This window comes from Eptatretus burgeri, chromosome 12, assembly GCF_056783735.1.
Source record: "Eptatretus burgeri isolate ZD-2024b chromosome 12, Ebu_testis_v1, whole genome shotgun sequence".
In the NCBI taxonomy this organism is placed as follows: Eukaryota; Metazoa; Chordata; class Myxini; order Myxiniformes; family Myxinidae; genus Eptatretus; species Eptatretus burgeri.
In genome coordinates this window covers 11340384-11357883 of record NC_140972.1, presented here as the reverse complement: position 1 = coordinate 11357883, position 17500 = coordinate 11340384, and the positions used below count along the sequence as shown (strand labels likewise).

General features: G+C 46.0%; 1 protein-coding gene across 1 annotated transcript in view; it reads left to right on the top strand.

Moving 5' to 3' along the window:
• Positions 1–15376, top strand: part of GPATCH4 (G-patch domain containing 4) — a 30145-nt gene extending 14769 nt beyond the window's left edge. The window contains exons 2-7 of the mRNA XM_085849513.1: positions 409–482; positions 2297–2389; positions 2531–2638; positions 7630–7730; positions 8482–8532; positions 14665–15376. Of these exons, the coding sequence (XP_085705639.1) occupies positions 409–482; positions 2297–2389; positions 2531–2638; positions 7630–7730; positions 8482–8532; positions 14665–15217 (980 nt within the window). The 3' untranslated portion in view covers positions 15218–15376. The remainder of the gene's footprint in view (positions 1–408; positions 483–2296; positions 2390–2530; positions 2639–7629; positions 7731–8481; positions 8533–14664) is intronic.
• The last annotated feature ends 2124 nt before the right edge of the window (positions 15377–17500 follow it).

Genomic DNA, 17500 nt, shown 5'->3' with positions numbered 1-17500 from the left:
ATCTTCTCCTCTCTCTAATGTATGTTTTGGGGGTGTTCCTTGTGTATAAATTGTTATCAATGCTTTATCGATTACTTGAAAATTGAATTGGTTTCTTCTCTTCTTTTTTCCACTCTTGTATATAATCCTTTGCTTTGTTGTATTGAATTTTTACCCTTTATACTTTTTTTCTAATAAAAGGACATAAAAGTCAAAAGTCTCTCCTCTCTCTCTCTCCTCTCTCTCTCTCCTCTCTCTCTCTCCTCTCTCTCTCCTCTCTCTCTCCTCTCTCTCTCTCCTCTCTCTCTCTCCTCTCTCTCTCCTCTCTCTCTCCTCTCTCTCTTCTCTCTCTCTCCAGAGTCCATCTTTGTTCTAAATGGTGTTTTTTGCCTCCATGTTGGAAATGAGGGAGAATGTTTGTGCTTCCAGGGACTGGTCTGGGTAGGAATGCGACTGGAACAGTCAAACCCATCAAAGTGAAGAACAAACAGGATCTTCATGGTGTGAGTTTGAAGAGTGCTGTGGGTTCCTTCATGGTGTCGATGTTACTGTCATCCATTTGCTTTCACTATATTCTTTATCCTCATTATTTTGTTTCTTTCTTTAACCAATAATTAGAATTGGAACATTCCTTTTGAATTGGAAACTTGTAATATTGCTTTAAAAAATGGATTTCCCTATTTGGTGTTCCCATCATAGCCCAGGTTCAGCAATTTAGTACAAGAGGGTACAAGACCATAAAGGAGGTGGTGGAATACAGAGGCCACCAACTTGTCTGCGATGTCGGAGTAACAGGCCTGGATACGTCGTGGGAGATCCCAATGATTTAGAGGGCCTTGCTTTCCACGGCAGCAAGAAGTGTAAGTTTTGAAGCAGGGGCGGTAATCCAAAGGGAGAGGAGCAGTACTCCATGCTGCGGATGAGGCCTTTTAGGTTGTCAAAAAGTCAAAGACCTTACACGACAAAGGATGCCCGGTCAGCAGCCAGCTTTGAAGGCCATCTTGGAAATATGGTTTGCCCAAGAAAAGTCATGGCTGATGGTGAGGCCCAAAGGTTTGAATGACTCGACCTTTTTAAGTGGTTTGTTTAGGAAGTAGATGGGAGGGTTTTCTAGACCGTCCTTTCAGAGAGACAGGGTCAGTGTGTGGTATTTGTCAGGTTTGAAAGACAAATTACAAGTCTTGGACCAGCTCCTGATTCTGTCAAGGTCGACAGAGAGGGGAGATGCTGCTGGCTGCCTGTCTGAAGGATGAGAGATGATGCGGCAGAGGGTGGAGTCATCAGCAAAGAGATAGGCACGATATTCCAGGGAATAAGAAAGATCATTGATGACGATGAGGAGCAAGACTGGGCCTAAGACTGCCTTGGGGCACTCCAGCATTGATAGAGAGAGATCAGAGGATCCCTTAAAGAGCTACATGCTGACCATGAGAGTAGAGGAGGTCAGTGATCCATGTGTGGAGTTGGCCTTGGATGCCACATGCAGGGAGTTTGGAGATCGAGGCGGGATGCCAGTTTGTATCAAATGCTTGAGATATATCCAGAGAGACAGACATACCTGATCTCATATCTGGGATTGAGGGCTTCCATCCATTGTTCGGAGAGTCGAATCAGCATGTCCAGGGCAGAGTGACCAGTTCTGAATGCAAACTGATTATCTATAAGGGCATTGGAGAAAACAGGATTTGATGTCAACTTCAGTGATTGTTTCCAATTATAAGCAAGGTCATGGAATCTAACTAATGGGCCTGTAGTGAAGAGGATCTGTTTTTGCACCATGTTTGTGTATTGCAGTGATGTTGGCTAACTTGCAGGGAGAAGAAAACGGACTCGAGGGAATTGTTGAAAGGAACAGAGCAGAAAGGAGATGAGTAAGAGCAGCAGAGCAGGTTTATAGGACTTATGAACTGATGCCATCTGGACCTGTCGCAGAATCGAAGTTGAGGTTTGCAAAAACAAAAACCTCTCCACCTATTCAGGTGAGAGAGATACAGATTCCAGGAGTAGTGGTGTAGGTGTGGAGATTGAGTAGATGGGGACAATATTTTGAAGCAAACACAGAATTGAGGCATTCGGCCTTCTCACGCGCGGAGTCGGCTGTGGTGCCATTTGAAGCGAGGGAAGGGATGGAAGAGGAGCATTCTCCGGAGACAGACTTGACAGGGCGTCACCAAGTCTTTGAAGAAAAAGACATGTTTGAGAGTTCAGCCTTGAGGTTGGCCAGATTGTTTTCTGGCTGGTGTAGTTGGTGAATTGTTTCAAAATAAGAAGTAAAAAAGATGTGCATATGTTTGTATCTTTTTCTTCTTCTCTACAGATCGGACACGACTCTGCCGCAGAGTTCACAAACTGCTGGTGGCAGGACTTGTACAACAGTGCTGCCCACCGTGTGGACGTGGACACTTCAGAGGTATGACCTCATGCTTTGCGCAGATTTAAAACGAGTACCTACCGGGCAGCATGCACCATGTTTCACTTAAACACCTGCTTTAAACTGAACCACCAGGTGGCCAATGCGCTTCCTGAGCCAATATATCTGTTGCTTGGTTAGAGTGTTGTTCGCTTTGGCAAGAAATCTGGAGGAAAAGTGGACAGAAATCCGAGTGAGGACCTTCACGTCTTGCAGTCCAGAAAAGATTCTTACGGTCGATTTGTCCGGGTGAGACCTCACGTACCATCTCTTGTTAATTTTCCCGAATGTTGTCATAATCGGCATGAATTTCCTGCATTCCGTTTCACCTCGCTCTGATTGTACGTGCCTGTGATATTGATCGCTGCCTCCATGACTTCCTGGGAGCACTGTGCTTGATGTGCCAATCCCTCTGGTCTGATGATCAAACGAGGATGAATTTGTTGTGGCGTCATTGACACTCGTCTTCGTATTTTCGCACCGGCGGTGAGAACCCGCATTGCACGACACCGCTTTGCGCGGATTTGCTTTGGTACAAACTAAATATTCAGTTTTCAATTACCTAAAAATAAATAATTTAAATCCATCAAGCAAGTCAAAAATTACAGGTTTGAACGCACTGCCCCGACCAAAAACGTAACCGCTAGTGTTGACCTCGCTTTTTTTTTTGTATACCTTGTCGAGGTTCGTATGAGAGCTAGCACACAACGCACAGCAAGGGAGGCAGGAGACAGGGGTGGGAGTGGGAAGGACAAAACAGTGGGGAACAGAGACATTAAGAGATCTGTAGAAGGGAGAGGGATGGGACGGGGAACACGGGGTATACAAGATGGACATTACAGGGACTTTCAGGAAGGAAAGCAGGCAATTTGAAGGAGGTGGGTTTGGGTGGATTATCGGGGTTAGAAAAGATTGAGGATTTGGATGGGGAACGATAAGAGGTGGTGGTGAATAGCTGTTTTGACGGCCTGGAGGGAAGAATGGGAATGAATAGAGTGAGGGAGTTTATGCCAAAGGCGGGAAAAAAGAGGAATGAAAGAGTGAAGGTGAGCAGTGATTCGTGATTTTGGTAGTTTTACCAGAAGGGGGTTGTTGGCGGACCTTGAGCGCCCTGCAGAAATGTGGTGGGGACAAATCGCAGAGAGAGCAGGGGGGGGCGAGGCTGGAGAGGAGACGGTAGAAGACAGAAAGACCACCGACCAACCTGCGGTGATTGAGTGAGAGACCCAAAGACTCAGCCTCATTGCGGGAGATGCTGATGATCCGAAATGCCTTGGTTTCTACAGCGTGAAGCCGAGAAAGTTGGGAGGCAGGAGCACCAGCCCAGAGGGGAGAACAGTACTCCATCAGGCTGCGGACAAAAGCTTTGTAAGTGGTCAGGAGCTCAGGTGGGCCGAGGAAGGACCTTGCACGATGGAGGATTCCCAGTCGGCGAAGTTTGAAATGTGACTTTCCCAGGAAAGGTCATGGCAGATAGTGAGACCCAGAAGTTTGAAAGAAAGGACTTCTTCCAGAAGATTGTTGAGAAAGTGGATGGGGGTGGGGGGGGGGGTTCTAAACAGTCCTTTCGAAGAGACATAGTGAGAGTGTGAGATTTGTCCGGATTGAAAGACATGTTCCACGTGTTGGACCAGTTTGTGATTTTATCCAGATCAGCAGTGAGCGAAGAAGCTGCTGCTTGCCGGTCTGAGGGATGACCGATGGTATGGCAGAGGGGGGAGTCATCAGCAAATATTTAGAGGATTTTCCCGAGAGTCGGAGAGATCATTGATGAAAACCAGAAAAAGAACAGGGCCCAGAACGCTACCTTGAAGAACTCCAGCCTGGACAGGAAGGGGGGGATGAAAGAACTCCATTTAGAGCCACACGTTGGCTGCGACAGGAGAGGAAGTCTGCGAGACGTGAGTGGAGATGGCCTTGGATACCATAGGAAGAGAGTTTGGTGAGCAGGGCAGGGTGCCAGACCATGTCAAAAGCACGTGATATGTCCAGGGATACGGCTCGGATTTCCTGTCTGGCATTGAGGGCTTCCATCCATTGTTTGGAGAGCAGAAGCAGCATATCCAGGGTGGAGTGACCTGGTCTGAAACCAAAGATCACTGGCAGCCATTCAGTGCGAGTATCTGAGCACGTCTTCTCTCAACAAATCAGCACGTGGTGTTGTCTTCCTGCTCTGTGCTCTGCCATATTGGTAATTGTGCCGAAAGCCTCAAGCTGAAATTGAAAGTGTTAAGGCAGATGGAGTCAGGTGTTGGTGCCGGCATTGTTGGGTGTGAATTTGGTTCATGGGAATCGTCTCTAAGGACAATTGGAAAGAACAACAAAAATTAATTGAAGCATTGAATCAGTCCACGACTCCTGTGGGTGCTACAAAATTCAAAGGTTGCAAACCCCCACCAGTACTTTTGTGTGCTTTTATATTACGTATTTTATAGACGTACTCACTTTCTAATTGTACATACTTTATGGAGGTACTCGGTTGAAAAAAATATGGCGTGAACTACTGGCTACCACCAGGTGGTATTTGTAGCCTACATGAGCACATTCTATGCGGACAAGCAAACAGACAAATGGACCCAAATGCAATGAAATGCCCTCTCTTCGGGCAAGGGTAATGAAAATGGAGGGACTTTTATCCTCCTGGATTGAGGATATGAATCGGCACGCTATAGAGTAGCATGCATTCATTTCCAAGGAAGAGTAGCATGCCTCTGGGTTCAAGCAGAAAAAGACAACCTGACAATCCTCCTTGGCGTCGATGTTACATGGGACTTGAAGTTAAAGGGAACATTGCACAGACTTCGGGTCGTTTTGCCCTGGAGGAGTCCCCCGGCCGTTTTCCAGTTTACTTTTCGTGTCACCTGCACCCCATGGATGTGTGACGCAGTGGTCCATTTTATCCCGTTGGGGACCGAGCCCAGGGAATGAGGTGTTGGACCAGGGACCTTCTTGGGGACTCTGGGAGCAGGTGCGATTCTGTCCCCTTGCCCATTCTCGTGTACCACTGCGTCTATGGAGCGAAGGCAGTCAACGGGAAAAATGCAAGCACCAAGACGCCTCATTGATAAATGTACAAAATTGATATATATATATATATATATATATTATTCATTTAATAGAGTTCATTAATGATTTCAGGTTATTACAGTTAACATATCATTCTTGCGTTCCCGAAGGTACCACTTCTATCCCGGTAATAGCGTATCTGGTCCACACGTCCTCGTTAACACGATCCTTTGAAGCCTCGTTCTGTGTGAAATTGCTATTGCGCAAATCTCTCGGGAACCTACCCTTCACGCAAAACGCAAACCGGGTTAACAGCCGTGGAGCATATAAAGTTAAAGGTGCTCGTCCTCGTCGTGAAACCATCCCGTTTGGCAATCTCGGTAATGGTCGGAAGCTCATGACAAACTCGCCTCCTGTTTTGAGCGAGCACGGTGGAGCATGCTGCTTGCACACACGTCTCATGGCAGTTGTGATTGAGATTTGATTTATTCAAGTAATTATTTTTATTTCTCATACTGGTTACTGATAAATGTTCGACTTGTAGTAACATTTTACTCGTGCTAGACCAGCCTGTTTGAGTATGACTTAATCGATGAAGTTGTCCAGTGGAGAATCATTTAAACTTTTTGTACGAAGAGTTGAAGAATGAAATGTGTTCTTGCTCACGGCTACGCCAGCATGGTAGGTGATATGCTAAGACACTTTAAGCTAGCTCTGTGCTTTATAAGGGTGTCCATTATCAAAGGTCCATGACTACAAAGATAACTAGAGGGGGAGCACTCGGTAGAGTGCAAAACCTCCGCCGCCAATACTGCTGGGTCACTCAAGTGAACCTGATATCCTATTCATTCAATTTGACATCAACAGTGCTCACAGAGTTATAGTTTGCAACTTTCCATTTTACTTTTAACTTTTACATACTCAATTCATTCGTCATAACTTGATTCCTTGAGACAGAAATTGATTTTACATGGGTATATCCACCTGAAGTTCCAAAATCAGCCGCAATTATAATTTTGGCATATTTTTTTTGTTGGAAATCACTTATAACATGTGGAAATGCAAAAAAAAATAATAATCGAAATTTTGTTGAAAAAAAATTTGCAAATTTTTTTTTTGGGGTGGGGGGTTGGAAATCACTTAAAACATATAGAAATGCAAAAAAAAAAAAATTCAAATATTTTTTCAAATTGGCCGCCATTGTGGCCATATTGGATTTTGGACCAAGTCCAAAATCTAATGGCATGATCCTTGGACCAGACCTAACCCCCCCCACCCCCCACCAAGTTTTGTCGAAATCCGTCGAGGAGTTTTTCCGTAATACTGTTCACAAACAAACAAACAGACAGGGGTGAAAACAGTAACCTCCATCCATCTTCGATGGCGGAGGTTAAATATTAGAACTCAATTTGGATTTTAAGCAACATACCTCGCTGTGGTTCCTTCTAGCGATCTTGAAGGAAATGTGGGCTCGGCCATTTTCAGGGCTGATGGACCCCCTTTTTTGTCAATATCAAACTGCTCTGGTGCTGTATTTGAATGTGAAATGCCTTAAACCTGCCTTGAATATTTCCCAAGCCTTAAACAATGGCACCGACGTGCCTGGTGATTGTTTTACAGTGTTAGGGTGCAGAGATCGAAAATGCTCTCCATTGATTTGATTTGATTTGGGTTTTTAGCTCACCTAGACGAGTCCGGTGAGCTTGTGTGACCGAGTCAGTTGGTCAGTCCATAAACACTTCAGTCATTATCGCTCGAACCACACACATGATTTTGATGAAACTTGGCCACAAGCTTCATACCTGATGCCGAACGAAGGTGTATTGACCGCATTAAAATCTGCACTCATTAAGGGAGTTTATGGGGTGGGGGTATTTGAGGGTGACCCCTCAAAATAGGTATTTGCTCTCGTCCCTGAAACTATACACCCAATTTCGATGAAACTTAACGACAACCTTCATCACCGTGATGTACCAAAGTTTGTTCATAGCATTAAAAAAAAACAAAAAACATTTGGTTTTTAAGGAGGTCTCTGGAGGGTTTCAGTGACTGTTGCTTCTAATCCAGGTGAGCTTCAGGAAGTGTGGTCCCATTAAATTAATTAATTAATTTATTTTTTGACTTGCTCTTATTGGACATGTAAAGAAATGATTGCAATCCTCCAAATGTAGTTTTATACTTTTGTAAAGTCCTACCTGCTTTCTATTGATGACTACATCGTTAATATTGAACAGTCAGGCGTTTACAAGGGAGGGAGGGAAGTGCAAGCAGATGATCCGGAAAGGCTCGAGATCTTGCACGGCAAACGGGAAAGAGAACAAGTCATCTCGGCCCGGTGAGTACAAAGTGTACTCCTATCATTTGCTATGTTCCAACTGGAATGTTGTTGTTAGAATCAAAATACGACCCTCGCCGGAAACTGGTGGTCTTTTCTGGGATCCACGGTATGATTAAATGGCACCCGAAGGTATTGCACCGCAAACCAGAGACTCTGTGGTTGCCGTATCAAACAATGTGGATTGCTCCCGGAGGAGAAATGGGGAGAGATCCACGGGGGTGGGGTAATATGAGGAGGAACCCATTGGGGGGGGGATGCCTCTGATAGGAATAGCGGAGTAAACGATGGTGGGAGGATGCAGAGGATGGAAGTCAGAGAAGAACAAGTTTTGTTTTTCCGTCTTTTTTTTTTTTTTTACACCGCCATGTCTACACTCGGACTGCAATGAGAGCCACCTCCACTAGTGTCAATTTTTAAATGAAACATTTATTTTAATTGCCACGAGGAAACTTGTGGTTGAGGCACCGTTGCCCACTTGAGTAGAAGCATTTTGCTGCTTATGGAAGCAGGCCATGGAATTTGATCGGGTTATTTTGTTGCAAATTTAAGCTTTCCAAACCACTAAATCAACGCAACTGGCCGATGGTTTTGTGGCACCAAATACAATCGGACAGACGTGTTGTTTGAAGGAAGTTGTGAAACTGTTCGACACATGCTGTGAATATTCCAAATGGCATGGAAAATGTCATTTTGGAGAGTTTGTTGAGTGATCCCTCCATTTTGAACGAGCGCGATGCTTGCATTCCAGGCTGACGGATGAGCAGCTGCTGAAGGCGTGCGGTGGGCGAACAGGCCACAAGTGAGACATGAGCGTTTGCTTTCTTGTACTTTGTTCATCCTCACCAGATTTCATAATAATTTGCGTTCTTCTGTAAAACTTGTGTCAGAAAAGCTTCATCCTCCATCTTGCATGCAATTGAAACTGCAAACGAGTTTTTATCATTTTTACATCTCCCGATTCTACGCACACCGATTTAAAAACATGTATACACATACTCGTTGCCATAAGGAACCAAGCATGTGATTGTTGTTGACGCATTTCGTTTATTCGACATAATGGGACACAGATGAAGTGCAAACCTCTGATGGAGATAAATGCAGAATAATTACATGTCCGTTTCATTGTGAACTAATCACGTAATTCTGCGTTGTTGAGAATGTTTGTTTTGATATAGGGATCCAACATGGATGTAACGACCTTAATACAACATACATCCACCTCAGGTAGCAATCGGAGCATTGCATAATCACCGTATTGCTCATATGAGCACTTGAATCTGAGCCTGGGGAATGGCATTCCACACCTAAATCGGCTCATTGAGGGTCTATGGCTGTCTTTGCAAGGTTTGAATGCAACGACCAATGATATCTCAGAGATGTTCAATTGGAATTAAATCCAACAAGATGGCACACCAGGATGTCATGACATCAACATTGGCATTGACGAGAACATTCCTTGTTCAAATGGCCCTGTGAGCATGAAGAGCACTTTCGTGCATCAAGATGATTCTTGGACTATGTTGTTGAAGGGCAGGTAACAAGTTGCTGAAAGATCTCATTAATGTATCGACCTGCCTTCAGATTGTTATGGACATGGATCGAGTTTGTGCGAAAGGTTTCAGCAATTCCACCAGCCATCACGACACTTCCACGTCCAAAATTTGCGGCTTCCTGGACACAGATTGGGACATATTGCTCATCAAGTCTTCTGTAGACCCACACACGGACATCATGCTTTTCAAGGAGAAAGCTGGATTTGTATCTGAACACAACACTTTCCCGTTGTCTCTGTGTCCATTGGATGTGCTGATTTGAGCATGGTAAGCATGCTTGGATGTTTCGCAGCGCAAGTCTTGGATGCTGAGAATGCCGACGACAGATCTCTGCATCACGGAGACGCCTCAAGATGGTGTTGACATTTATGTCGCGCATTTTCCTCTCTTGATGTTGGTGTTTTGCAACTTGGTGAAAGGAAGACTGATTGAAGGTGTCCAATGATTTGATTCCAGGGAGGATGTTTGTAGTACTATTCTGAGCAGTTTGAAACCAATTACATAGATGGATCATGCAAATGTATCGGTCATGAGCGGGAGTCATTATCCTGGGAAGGCCATTTCTTTGCAAATCTCTCGTTGGTCCAATGGCCTGATAACATCTGATGAAATTGTAAGCCGCATTCCTCTCTTGCTGTTGGTGTCTTGCAACTCAGCTAATGGAAGACTGATTGAAGGTGTCCGATGATGTGATTCCTCTCATATTCTGACAGACTACGTTGGAATGCATTGTCAAAGAATGTAGCGTGGATGATCCACACACGGTTGGCTCTGAAAGACTTTCAGATTTGCTCAGAATGCCTTGTCAACTTCAAAACCCTAAGGGTGTATGAGTTGCATGTGCTGAACAATTATTGCATGAGGCAATTGCATTCGGTTGAAACTTGCAATAAGGTGTGTTCTGCACATCCCTCGTGCCAAAATGGCATTTGGAATGAATGCTGGAACTATATATATATTGGCGGGGTCGGGTGAGAAGACCACAAGGTGGGCGAAGCTATGTCGGTTCCCACCAGACTCCCCAGAATTGTAGGCCGTCGCACACGGATAATTCCGTGACGCGGCGGGTCGCTTAACCGACCATGGACGCCAATAACTGAACCGCGTGACCGAGGGTCCTCCCGTCTATGGGTTAATCGGGTTACCTAATTAATCACGTGATTTAAATACCGGGGAACACGCCCTCAGTACGCCTTATCCGAACCGGATCACTCTACCGGATCAGATCACTTTTCCAGATCGGATGCAGCCGAGCGACACTGCCAAGGACGTACCGGCTAAAAGCAACGGATCATTGGGAATAAAGTCCCGGCTAAAATCGGATTCGGACCATGCTGGATCAATGGAAGAACAGACAAAAACGAGCAGGGAACATTCCTAATGATAATTTATTAACAGTGGGCGAGGAAAGATATGTGGCACAGTGAATATTTATTGGGGTGTGTTGTGCAGAGATAGGGGAGAGAGGTGTGGTGCAGCAAATAAACAGGCAACTTACAAAAGGGAACACAGAGCAGACTTAATGCGAAATTAATAACAATAATAATAACGATCTTCTGCAGTCTTACTTAGGCAGACAGGCACCAGGACACACACAGACACAGAAAACCCGATGAAGAGGGAGTTTAGAAACAGGAATTGGGCACCGTAAAGGAGGAGCTTGAGTCGAGAAGGGGCGGAGTCCAGAGTGCGAGGATGGAGTAGTAGGTGGGCGGAGACGAGGAGGCAGAGTCCAGGCAACAGGATGCGGGTCGTGGCGGTATCAACGAGGTGAGGCGAGAGAGGCGGAGAAACTCAAAAAGCAAGAGAGGGACTGAGGGACTTCTCCGACCTTTAAAGGATTTGCAGCTCGGGAGGGGCCACCCCGAATTGTAACGTCATCACCTGAATCGGGCAGTCCGACTGGCCCTGACCCCTCACGTGGCCTGCCAGCTTGGGCCGGAAACCGCCTCACTTCGTTTCCGGCAAGGCCATCCCAGACAGCGAACATATTTCGCTCCGACCCCACGACATGACACGAATCACCCACACCGAAATTGGCACACAAATAATCCTGCAAAAAACCCCGGGCCGTGCCCGGGCGACCAGTCGAGAGTCTCACATGCCTGCTCGGGCGTTCGACCAGCGTCAATCAACGCGCTCGCTCCACGAGCGCCAACGTGGCCCGTACTGTACATTCCCTGGCTCGATTGCAGCTTCGCTGGCCTTAGAAACGAGAAGACGTTCACCATCCGTAGAGAATCCGCCGCTGCCAGCGAGGACCGAAGGTACATCGCCATGGATAAATCAATGCACGTTTCACGAGCGGCGTACGTGTCTGCTTTCGAGCACATTACAGACAGTGCGCGCGGTTCCGCCATTACGCACGTGGCCAGCGCTCGTGTTCACACGACTCTGCTAGCGTGTGCGCGGGGAGAACACAAATATGTGTCGGATATTGAGGTTGAAAAGGAACGCGCCGCCTTCGACCTCGCACACACGTATCCCGCCCAACATGGCGTGGAGTCTGCTTTATCGGCCTCCGTACGCGTTTCGTGCAGTGAGGGCGTCATGCTGGCTGCGTTTCCCGTGCCGTGAAAAACACCATTCGTGCAGCCTCTTAAGAGACACTCATTCGTATGCCTTTTTAATGCAACCGGCAATCCTCCCCAGACCATCGGAAGCTCGAGTCGACAACCCCGCACTGCCAAGCGCACATCACTTTCCACACACGCCGGGTTTAGGGCTCGCCCGGGAACGAGGACCTGTGCAGCAGTTTCCTCACCGCGGCGCCGCACGCGCTCATTTTCATGAGGCCCCACCTTTCAGCGAAGGCGCTTGTGGCTGATTTACCTCAGGAATAATCAGATGAAAAGAAGAGTGGGGACGAAATGAAGGAGAAAAATGATTTAAGCAACCCTAGCTATTATATCATCGCAATGCACTCCCTTGTTGGCCCGCGAAACAAAAGGAAAGGGACTATCTCCACGTATAATAATGGAAGAACTGTCTTGGGACACCTATCTGTTGTATGCATGCAGTTACGTGAACCTCAACAATATATATATATATATATATATATATATATATATATATATATATATATATATATATATATATATATATAGTAATCCCCCGTTTCTCGCGGGGGTTACGTTCCAAACCCCCCCCCCCCCCCGCGCTAAGTGAAAATCCGCAATGAATGGACGCCTCCCCAAACAATCGACTCGTCTGGTCTGGTTGGTTTGGGAGTGATTGGGTTTGAGGTGCCCGAGATCGACTAGTCTGGTCTGGTCGGTTTGGCAGTGATTGGGTTTGAGGTGCCGGAGATCGACTAGTCTGGTCTGGTCGGTTTGGCAGTGATTGGGTTTGAGGTGCCGGAGATTGACTAGTCTGGTCTGGTCGGTTTTGAGGTGCTGGGTATGAGCAGTGCTCGTCCAACGGTGGCAAACCTTTTTCCTTCCCGAAGCATATATCGAGCACCTTTACCTTAACCTTCTCCTGGAGCGTCCCATGACCTTCCTCTGGCGCTTCGGTTCCTTGCCAGAAGCCTTAGAAGGTGCAGGGCGTTTGGGCGGCATCGTGGGACTTGGAGAAAAAAACGTAGAAAATATTCGAAGTTCATAAGCGAAACTGTCTCGTGCATTGTGTGACTGGTCGAGCGCCACGCGTTATAATTTATATTATTACCGCGATGTACCGGGGGAATCCGCAGAAAAAAATTAGTTGCGTTCCAAGGGAAAACCCGCGATGAATCGGGGGCGCGATAGGTGAACCGCGATGAAGCGGGGGTTGACTATATATATATATATATATGTTAGAATGGGCATGCTAGTAATTTCCAATAGTGGCATGCGAAACTCGTGGTGGCCATCTTGGTGTATGCATTCGTGACTGTAACATCATTTAGCAAGTTTTTCAATGAAGATCTGAGCTGCTTTCCATCCAAAACATCCAATATTAGGGATTTTGGCATAAATATAAACCCCAACTGCCATTGTGTTCCACTCTTTACCAAATGTAGCCCATGGAGTATTTGTCACATTTCACTTGCTATAATTTTTAAAATACTTCTGCATGAATACTCCACGAGTGGCCCATCAAATATCAACTGTATACTCCACAATGCTCATTACGTGTTCTCTATATTTTTTTAATGGAAAAGCCATCAAACTGCGAATTAAATAATTGATCTGAGCGGCTCTCACGGTCAGTTTCAAAATAATCGGCGAGGTAGCCTCATGAGTGGTGGAGGCCAATGGGCCAATCACGTGCCTCATGGTTGCAGCAGGTTGATCAGCATCTCAAGGAGATGGAGATGGGCTCGGCATCTGCCTGGGGGATGGCCAGACGGAGGCCTCTGGAGTAGATGCAGCGACGCACTGCTCCGGCGCATGTGTCCATCATTCCAGTCTGGTTAAATGTCTCCATCGTTAAACCACCTTCGTTCCAGTCAGTTGGGATGATGCCTGTGGTCCCGACAGAGCACAGAACTGTATGCAACAACATAAGTACAGCATTTCCACCAGCCTTGAGAAGTTCAGCATGGATGCTACAGACGCCAGGGACTTTACTCCCTTTCAACTAGTTCATGGCAGTCTGTGTTTCCACAAACAAAGGTGGTTTACAGTTGATTTGGAGGGTCAGCAATGGGGATAGTTACACCCCTGACATCCAACTCAACAGTTGGTGGGTTAGCTTGGTACAGCCGCTCAAAGTAACCAGCCCAGCGGGCCTTCATTCCAAATTCCTCTGTCAAGAGCCCACCACCCTCCGCTCTATCTGCAGTACACAGAGGGGCGGGCTTGGAGGAATGCAATGCACAAATTCCTCTAAACAGGCTGAGAATCATTGACCACAGGTGGCTTCCATACAATCAGTAATGTTGACAATAATAGCTGTTAGGCTTACCTCGTTGTTGGACACTGACGAAGCAAGGCTGATTTGTCTCGCTGAATAAATCATGCATCTCAAGCTCTTAACAGCTGAATTCGGATCATCACATAAATTATGCATAATCATTACTCACTTGTGGAAGCTTAGACCACGTTATTTTGCCCCGTTTCGGTAGTTTGTGCAGTTAATTGCAAAACATTCTGCCCCACTGCTGCAACGTGACTGCCTGGAAAGTGCAGTCGTCATACTTACTCCAAGATGGCCATCAGAAATTGTGGACTAAATTATTTCTATGGCTGGAACATTGAATTGTCATTTCCACATGTTCGGTTTTGTTTTGTTTTTATGGTGGAGTATTGTATGTGTGTACAGTACATCAAGTAAGTCATTGACACTTGACCTTATGTACAGTAAGTCAGTTCCTGTGCTGCGTTATTATTCTATTTTTATCTCATTGACCGTGGAAGAGTGACGAGCTAAGTGTTTATCCCTTTCTTCTGCAGAGCAGCTCGGCTTGGCCTTACCATGTCTGCCAAACTGGCACGCCTGGAGCGGCAGGAGCTGGCATTCCTCCAGGGTCAGGAACTCACACATGGAAAATTGGACAACCCACAAAAGAACTTCGGATTGGCTGCAAATGCAGTTAAAATGGGACAGCGGCTAAAGGAAACGGCGGTGATTGGAGTGGAAACCACAGAATCGGCTGAGGATCTGGCGATGGAAGCAACCTTGGGTTTTTCAGAATGTGCGGTTCGGAAACGAGGGAGGCACCCTCTTCCTGAGAGGGACAGCGGTAGTGACCAGCCTCTCTCTGAGGAAGCTGTTGTAGTTGAGAGTAGTGATAGTGATAGAAAGAAAGGAAAAAGGATTCGGAGGAATAAAAGGCACCAAAATGCTGATGAATCGGTAGGTTCTGATGCTGGCGCCGAGAATAGGCTAAAAAATCAAAATATGGTGAAAGATGAGGTTAAAGTGGATGTATGTGAAGATAAAAGGCTCAAAGACAAGACGAAGAAGAAGAAGAAGAAGAAGAAGAAGAAGAAAAAGCAAAAATGAAAGGAGCAGATTGTCCAAATAACATCAATGAAGAAACCCAGAACCTGAGAGGTCGGGTCAAAACGAGAGGAGAAAACAAGGTTGGGAGAGACTGACACCACCTCAGTGACTTTCTTGGCTGTTTTGAATAAACATAGGGGCATTACCCCTGGCCACTCACATGGTATTGACTGGATAAGATAACAAGGGAACCACTCACAGGCATAGAAGACCCACAAAATATGTAACGGAGAAGACAGTAAATACCTCTGGATTTTCTTTTTAGGACCCTGAATAAACTTTGGTACATCACGGGTGATAAAGGTTGCAGTCAAGTTTCATCCAAATTGTGTGGGTGGTTTCGGACCCCCATCAACCACCTTCGGGCCCGATTTTTATTATTATTAATTTTTAATGCCATGAACAAACTTTGGTACCTACACAGTGATGAACGTTGTGGTAAAGTTTCATCAAAACCACATGTATAGTTTCAGAACAGAAGTTGCAAGAATTTGTGGACGGACGGATTGAAGACGCTCCATCCCATAAGCTCCCTGGAACTAAACATGAGAATGAGATAATTAATGAGGTGGATTAAATCAATTGAAAGTACCTTTATCGTTGGAGGTAACAAGGTGCATCTGCCATCGTTGGGGGGGGGGGGGGGATAACGAGGTGCATCTGTCACCATTGAACCCATAAGAACAGTTATTTTAACTGAAGTTGAACCGACAGGGTGGCCCCGGTTTTATGTTGGCATTGTGGATCACGAGAAGAGGAGTGGTGACTGTGAGGTTACAAGCAGTGGGAAGAACTTCCTGTTCAGGAAAAAAAAAATTCTCACGGTCTCCTCGACGAGATGGTTTTTGTTCAACTTGGTGGTCGAACCCGTCAGAAAAAAATTCACCACAAAAGTGGTAAAGTTAAAACCACAAAGCAGCGGTAAATAGCTCCACATTGTCTCCATATTGATTCCTTCATTTCATTACCTCCGCCATCGAAGGTGAAGGAGGTTATGTTTTCACCCCTTTCTGTCTGTTTCTCTGTATACAGGATATCTCAGAAAGTTGTGGACTGATCTGGATGAAATTTTGTGGACAGGTTCGGCGATAAGGACGAACTGATTAGATTTTAGTGAAGATCGGGATCCGGATCAGAATATGATAATTTTAAAAGTGATTATTCACCATTGAGAGGGCGAAAGCGATATATAGCACGATATCTCAAAAACTTGTGGACGGATTCGGACGAAACTTGGTGGACAGGTTGGGTGTGTCACAAGGACGAATTTATTCGATTTTGGTGAAGATTCGAATCTGGATTTGGATACGAAAATGATTTAATTTTTTTAAGTGATTCTTCGCCATTGAGAGATGGGGCTCAAAAACGATATACAGCACGATATTTCAAAAATGTATTGGGCCCGATACGTTCTTGTGGATCAGGCATTACGTGGCGTAGGTATGCGTTCCACTGAGTGCCCTTCTCGTTGTTAATGATTCATACTGTGCTTGCTGATGGTTTTCGCACATTCAACAAATCCCAAGAAAGGAATCCATTGAGGTCCCAAAACACGATGACCTTGAACCTCGTTTTTTGGTAGTGGGAATCGAGAATGTTTTTAACTCCTTGCTTGTTGGTTCTACAACTCATGGCCATATTGAACTCACCGCACCATCAAAACAACATGATCGACAGTTCAGAGAACACCTTACCTCACACAGTCTTGAGAAAAAGGACATGCGGAGTCTTTGAAGCCCTTGCTTTGCGTTTCCCAGAACGATCTGTATTAGCTTTGTTCATTAACTTTGAATAACAGGTGCAACGGTAACCAGAGGAAGCCGATTGGTCCAAAAAAACAGTACAGACTATAAAAGTCTGTGTGTGTATGTGTATATATATTGTTGCGGTCTTCGCGCCCGCCGGCGTGCTGATGGCCACGTAACTCGAATCGCGGCACGTCGCCCACCGGACGGACAATCCAGTCGTGACCCTCTCGGACTAACGCCGGGAACCAGTCACGGGTGGACCTTTCGGTCTCACCGCGATCGAGCCAATCAGCCCCCACGTGGGATAGGGTTGCTCGCCAAATTCGAACTACCTAAGTACCCACGCGGAGGGTAGACCGGGCGATCGCACCTCGCCGCAGGTCGACTTCGGACACGGGCCACTTAAGCGACCCGTTCCGTACTATCAGAATAACCGAGCGGTGTTATCGTCGACCTCGACGGTTCGATTAATTATCGGGCGTATTCAGCCCACTACCAACCCTTTACGTGAAGCAAGATGGGGATTCAATGAAAG